The 7,047-nt window shown below is 42.0% G+C and overlaps 1 protein-coding gene across 1 annotated transcript in view; it reads right to left on the bottom strand.

Moving 5' to 3' along the window:
• Positions 1 to 5: 5 nt before the first annotated feature.
• The window catches only part of LOC103375195 (retinoblastoma-like protein 1), a gene marked incomplete at its 3' end in the record, with an annotated part of 9,008 nt that continues 1,966 nt past the window's right edge, over positions 6 to 7,047 (bottom strand). Inside the window, exons 2-12 of the mRNA XM_008305407.1 lie at positions 6,300 to 6,433; positions 4,616 to 4,819; positions 3,884 to 3,948; positions 3,400 to 3,528; positions 2,232 to 2,395; positions 1,961 to 2,025; positions 1,611 to 1,785; positions 1,012 to 1,178; positions 663 to 775; positions 336 to 439; positions 6 to 74 (exon numbers count right to left, since the gene is read on the bottom strand). Of these exons, the coding sequence (XP_008303629.1) occupies positions 6 to 74; positions 336 to 439; positions 663 to 775; positions 1,012 to 1,178; positions 1,611 to 1,785; positions 1,961 to 2,025; positions 2,232 to 2,395; positions 3,400 to 3,528; positions 3,884 to 3,948; positions 4,616 to 4,819; positions 6,300 to 6,433 (1,389 nt within the window). The remainder of the gene's footprint in view (positions 75 to 335; positions 440 to 662; positions 776 to 1,011; positions 1,179 to 1,610; positions 1,786 to 1,960; positions 2,026 to 2,231; positions 2,396 to 3,399; positions 3,529 to 3,883; positions 3,949 to 4,615; positions 4,820 to 6,299; positions 6,434 to 7,047) is intronic.

Here is a 7,047-nt window from a genome sequence, read left to right on the forward strand (position 1 = left end):
CTGTAGGAGAACAACACCACCTCCAGGCAGCACGCCATCAGGGAACAGTGGAAGATGTCCTGCTCGAGTAAAACCTGAGAACACACACAGACACACTCACATCAAGTACAAAAACACACAAGTTTTCATGAGGGAGTCATAAACAGTCATAAACCCATACAACACAGATGTCTGTTAGAATGAGAGAGCGAAAGAAACAGACAGTGAGACATCTTGGAGCTGATGTAGATACTTGGGAATAAAAATAAACAAACTACAGGTAATTTCTGAACATTTTTCTTGTGTGCGAGTGATGGTAATGTTTGGCCTCATTGGTGAATGTCGTAGCTGCTTACACTCATGTCTCTGCCGTGCAGCCGTTTGGTCTCCTGAACTATGACATTCTCCAGGATCTTGTAGTACAGGATCTCTGCCAGCTTCAGACGGTTCTCTGCAAAGTCTGAAATGAAAAAAACAAAGGAATCAGGAGCCTAATTCTGAGGTTCTCAAAATCTGTGAAGCTGCATCGGATTCAGCGACGAGATGAGACAGCTGCTGGTGGAAACACGAGAATTAATCATGCAAAACAGGGAAAGTTCTAGTTCTGTAGGTTACTTTGGTCCATTATAAATTCAGGCTATGTCACCACCAACAGTTGATCTGTGTGCGTGTGTTTGTCGTACCTATATGAGCACCAGGTGTGTCGTCGGAATCGTTGGTGTAATGTTCTTTGAAGGTTTGACCCAGAGTCTTGACTCGAGCCAGTATGGACTCTGTGGGATCTCTGGAGCAGGACCTTTGATACCAACACAGGACACATTGATATAAATATATATTACATAATGACTAAAACCACTCATTTAAAACTCCAAAAAATACAAAGAAAATGTGTCTACTTGAACCCCTCTGAACCATTTTTTCTCATTGTTGTTATCAGCTGTGGCCACTTAGAAAAAATGTTGCACGTGTCGATTCCAGATTGTTTCAAATAAATAATTAAAGGTGAATAATCAAAGAAGTCTAAGCACTGACTTGAAGATCTGCATCAGGTGGTCGCTGGGCGCCGTCCTCAGACCGGCCACCATGCTCTGCAGCCGGCCGACACTCTGCGTCGCCGAGGAGACGGGCGTCACGAGCAGGTCCTTTTCCTTCAGATAGACCCGTCCTGTCAGAGGAGTGGAGGGGGCGAGAGAGCCAGACTGCAGACAGAGAGGTTGTTTTTTTAATCCATGTTTCTGTGAGTCTTTACACCATCTGTATTTACTTTATAAAGTGAAGCCAACAGTCTGTTGTTTAGTTAAGGCTGTATGGTGCATTATCCTGCTGGAAGCAGCCATTAGAAGACGCCATGAAGAGATGCACACAGTCATTAGCAACACTTAGTCAGGCTGTGGCATTCAGACCATGACAGATCAGTAAATCCAGAACAATTACGCCAGAGTCAAAGTCTCTGAGATCACAGTTTCTCCACATTCGGATGTCTGATGTGAACGTGAAGCTCCTGATCTGTATCCACAGGCATTTATGCACATGATGGCTGATTGAATAGGTGTTCCTAATGCAGCGTTCAGTGAGTGTCCGTGTTGGTACCGTGGATCTGTGTGTGTGTGTGTGTGTGTGTGTGTTTTCACCTTCTCCACATGTTGCTGCAGCTGGCTCTGAGCAGCTGTTTGGCTGGTGGTCATTTCCTGAATGATCTTCCTTGGAGTTCCAATTTCCTCGTCGGCATCGGCTCCCAGAAACACTCTCTCATCAAAGTCTCCCACCGTCAACACGTACTCCTCATACTCCCTGTTTATGGCTTTACTGCAGACCACACACACAGAAATACTGTTACACACTACAACACTGAATGAGCCACAATTATACTGTTCTCAAAGCTTTAACAAAACCTCACAAGGAGTTGGAGACAGAAACAGAGAGATGGCAAAGGGCAAGAAGCAGAGTTTCCTAGAAGTGACTCTGTGTTCTTGTTGCTTACTTGTTATCAATGAAGTTCTGAGGATCCAACATTTCTGTCAAGAGCTCCTCGTGTCCTTTCAGAATCTGATTGTTAAAAAAAAAGAGAGACAAAAGTAAGTAAACAGGAACACACTAAAAGTAGGATATTTGTTTTAAAAGGAAAACAACAAAAATCTGGGACGATCACCAAGTGATCACAGCAGAAAGAAAAAACGAGGGAAGGATGAGCGGATAAACCAGGAAACAGTCTGAATGACTTTACAATTCTGTTGGTGTTTACGTGACAGCACCTGTTTCTGGAAGAGCTTCTGTATGTACGGTTTGAAGTAGTGCTGCTTGATGCCTTTGGCCTCCACCACCAGCCCGTCGTGCAGCTCACAAAGCCTCTCCAGCACACACGGAGGAGGCTCGTCCGAGGAAACATGGCCGTCAGCGCGGTACAGAGGAGGCAGACCTGCACACAGACACAACAGGAAGCAACCAAGGTTCACTTCTTACTGGGGTGTATCAAAGTAACTTATGGTGAATATGTTTGAGATAACAGAACAATGCATATAAAACCACCGCCTAGAGACCAATCAGCTGTCTTGGAAAATAGCATCAGCCTATGTGGGAGTTCCAGCAAAGCTTGATGTACAGATAGTGAGAAGGGAAGTAAGTTTTTTTGAGCTGCAAATGATTTAAAAGCCATTTCATTCTTCTGTTTGTCTTAGTGATATAATCCTAAAACAGTGACTGATTAAAACTAATTAACCATACACCTAGTTACTTAAATTATTTGTTCTTTACTTGCTCCTACAACCGTTTAACACCACCAGGGTTACAGCTTAGAGAGTCCCAATTGCCCCTAAATGCTATAAAAATGAGATTCACTGTCAGATTTCTGAATTTATCCTCTACATCATGACAAGATTTGATTTATTCCATTACTTGATCATCTATTCTTTAAATATTTTGGGAATACATCTGTATTTAGTTATACAATCTTGTGATACATGATGATAATTAAATTCAATCTTAAATCTTGAATAAGGAACCTATATCTCAGCAACTTAAGCACAACTGTAATTATAGTCAGCTCTACTCAGACTTCAGTAACGAGGCTGTGATATTACTAAGCTTGTTATTAATTTATGCATTAGTAGACAGTTATTTGCTGCCTTTCCTTCCTGCTTGGGCTGCAGCAGTCCTGTTGCTTTTAGCTTGTATGATATTTTAAACTCCTCACGTTTGTTAGGAATATAGTTTGTTCTTCTTGTGAGAATATGTAGACCTATCCATGGTAGTGACTGCTCACCTCTTGTGTGAACACGCTCACAGCCAGATTCAGAAACGCTGACTCAATGAGATGATAATCAGCTTGGTGTGATTCTGATTGTCAGGTTTAGCGAAGTCACTAAAGTTAGATATTTGGACTTTTCGCTGTAAACCAACCTGCTAATACACGCACAGCCTCACCTCTGAACGTCGGGTTGATGAGGTCTTTCCTGTTGGCACACAGCAGAGCGTTTCCAAACACCAGGTCCAGACAGCAGAGCAGCAGGTGGTACGAGTTCACCAGGTCGTCGCCGATCATACGGAAGTTACCTTCACAACCACAAATACATGAGGCACTGTGGAGAGTAAACTGTCCTCTTCCTAAAGCTGCAACAAGTTGATTATATGGTAAACTGATTAACAGAAAATGCCTATTTTTTACAGCTGATTAACTGTTTAAATCATTAAAAAAAATGCTTTCAAACCCTCAGATTTGAGAATAAGATGCTTTTCCTTGTGATATGTAAGAGACACCTGCATATCTGTGGTTGTGGACTGTAGATGTAATAAAAGAAATATCTCCCTCATGCTTCAGGAAACATTTTAGACAAAACATCTACACTGATGTCAGCAAAAACATGACAGAGCCACGAGCCCCCCAGCAGTCGGGTTTGTTTCATGGTACCTTTGGTGTAGACAAACAGAGTCCAGCAGAACTTGAACACATCACTGATGTGACAGGGAAGCCGCCTGTAGAGCCGGAGAGACGACACACAGTCTGTTAGACGGGGCACTTAATGAGACACCAAGTAAAAGCTTTCGGCTTCACAGCAGGTCAGAGTGTGTGTGTATGTGTGTGTGGTCAAGAAACCAAACCAAGCAAACCAGTCTGGCATTTGGCAGAGTTACTGCGTGCAGAATACGTCCGTGTTTACTCGCTCTAAGCTCCACAGACGCCTCCTCTCTCCTTAGTCTGCATTTAAGGAACTGGAAGAACCTCCATGATGGCGGAGGGGAGGGATTTCCAGGTGAGGACTCAGGGAAGCATAATGAAAAGCAGCCATAGTCCACACGCTGCTGCATGTTGTTAAATAGAGCAACTTTTAGTATTGTCCATCAGCTGTTAGCCACGTTTAGCTCTAATATACAGACATGTTTAATCAGCTGCCCAACACAAACGCTCCTCAGTCAACAGTTTTATGGCCAGGAAAACAATCCAGACTATAACATAGTCTTTACACAGTTTTACACTCTTGGAAACAACAGTATTGTTTACGATTTAAATCAGTAGATTTTAGGGTGAAGCCTTGGTTTGAAGTTAGAGTTAGACAAGCAGCAGTTATGGTAGGTCTTCATTAGGTTAACATCAGTCAGTGCAACATCCTCTCTAGTGTTTGTGTGTCTGTGTGTGTCGTGCCTGTGTTTCCTGCTGCGTGGCTGTCGTGGCGGCTCGGCTCCCTGCGGATTCTGAAACATGTCCATGAAGATGGGCTCAAACTTGCGGAAGATCACGGTGGAGACCTCGAAGTTTCGCTCCAGTCGATCCATTCGTAGCCTGAAGTCCTGCGAGAGGTTGGACATGTCGGCCCACTTCCTCATCTTGGAGAAGAACTGGATCAGACTGAGAGGACACAAGTGTCAAACACTGTTTATATAGAGCAACCAGCTTTCTACTGTAAGAAAATCTAAACAAGGTTTTTCCTGCAGTGAGGAATTTTTTGCAGCATCCTAAAAGGTTTGAGCAGGCAAATAATGACAGAGTTGAGAATAAAAATGGAATGTAACAGTTCTGATATTTTGGGTTCCAACTGCTCTAGCATTATTGACATTTCTGTTATTGTCCAATAAATTAAAACAGACTTATTGACTTTACTGTATGCCAACAATCCTGCTCACTGCCGTGTGTAGTCGCCCTCAAAGACCCATTCTGAGGTCAGAAAAACCCACTGGTATTTTTCAGGAAATCAAGACCGAAACAAATCCAGGTGTTAAAGAATGAGAAGTCTAAAAATGAACACAGCAGCTGGGCTGATTCGGTTGTTTTTATTTTACAGCTTGAGGTCAGTGACTAAACAGAACAGTCAAAGAAGTCTTCAGTGTGGCTGCATTTTGTTCAAACAGGTGGTCAGACAGTCGAGTGTTAACTTTACAAACTGCAGTTTATACATTACAGCGAAAGAACCAACATGGCAGATGATCTAAAAACAGCAGACTGACTTGTCTGTGTTACATTCCTCAGTAGTTCTTGTGTTGGATTACCAGTAAATATAGTTCTGTTTTCAGAATTCATATGAATAAGGGCTGGTCTGCTCTGAGTCTGTTTCATTTCCGTATAAAATAACCAGGTTCAAATGATTTAATATGCTACAAATACTAGCTTTTTATGTGAGCGTATAATTAATAAAGGCTATTAAGGCAATAAAGGCCAGCAGGTGGAGTACACTCAGAGCACTGTGGAACATTTAGTTCATCTACAGATAATGTGTTGATGTTCTTTTTCCCGCAACCAACTGACTGGCTGAAGTGTACGTATGATTTCTTTCGACTGCAGCCCTATAAACCACTAATGTTAGCTTGCTACAGAAGCAGTTTTTTTGCTTTCTGTGTGCGTTATTCAGCAGTAACTCGGGCACTTTACTGAGGTTTATTAAACATGAAAGCAGCAGGAGTCTAGACAGAGCAGTAACACCTGGCTCACAGCAAACTGCAACCGTTAAAATAATGTTTCTGGAACATTAATACAAGCCAACATTCTTGTTGATCCCCAAAATAAAATTATGGACTTGTACATATGGCATATATATATTGTAACCCGAGGCAGCTACGTGATACAGAAAAAGAGGGGAGACAAAAACAGAGATCGACTTTGTTCACTGGCTCTTGTTTCAATAATTAACTGACTAACTGGTGACATTTTTCAACTCACTTTGGCAAAGTCTGTTCAGCCTCTTATCTTCACCATCAGCTATCTCACACTAGTTAAGCCTAAACTCAAGGTTTATTTGGCACACTGATGTCGGTATTTTTTCAGTGCCAGGTTATCGTGTACAATTCTGCACTGCTGTGGACTCTGAGGTCCTGCACAGCTGCCGGCATCTGACCTGAGTTTGGACGATCGAAGGATCCTGGTGAGGGAGACGCAGTTTCCCTCCATCAGTCCTTTGCCCACTGTGGGAGTGGAGCCCTTCCTGCAGGCTGCATACAGCGAGCAGGCCAGCCAGTGGACCACCTCCCCCTGCAGAGACACAGCGACACACCAGGTAAACAAACACTGGGCTTTACCTGCGTTTTGCATCTTCAGTTTTAGGAAATTTCAACAGGAACATGAAAGGTTACACAACATAATGATTCATGTAAAAACATTTAGTTAACAGCAGAAAATATAGATGGCTATTTTGCCAGTGAGCCTGTTGAATGCCCCAGTGACACTTAATTGTGCAGCATTTTAGTTTAGACACCCTGAAATACATTTTGATAAATAAAAAAAAAGCACAAAAGACAAGTATTTGCCCTTTTTGTTGGTTTTTAAAACAGAACTACCTGATTTTTTAGATGAAACAGATGATAAGATATAGGCAATAACAGAATCATTTTTTAAGAAAAAAAAAGTCACATTTTGCAGTTACATGTTTCTTAAATGTGTGTATTTTCTGCCTTTGTCTGCTTTACGCCACTGTGTAAGAAAGCCTTTATGTCAACTTTATGATGTTAGCTCCTGCATTTACCTTTTCAATCTCATCTTCTCTTCCTCTATGTTTTTGAGATTATTATAATTTTAATCACTATTATATTTTCCATCTGAAGCACTTTGTAATCTTGTTCAGAAATGTGTGGCACAACTCGGTTGTT

This window comes from Stegastes partitus, unplaced genomic scaffold (genome assembly GCF_000690725.1).
Source record: "Stegastes partitus isolate 25-593 unplaced genomic scaffold, Stegastes_partitus-1.0.2 Scaffold2498, whole genome shotgun sequence".
Classification (NCBI taxonomy): Eukaryota; Metazoa; Chordata; class Actinopteri; family Pomacentridae; genus Stegastes; species Stegastes partitus.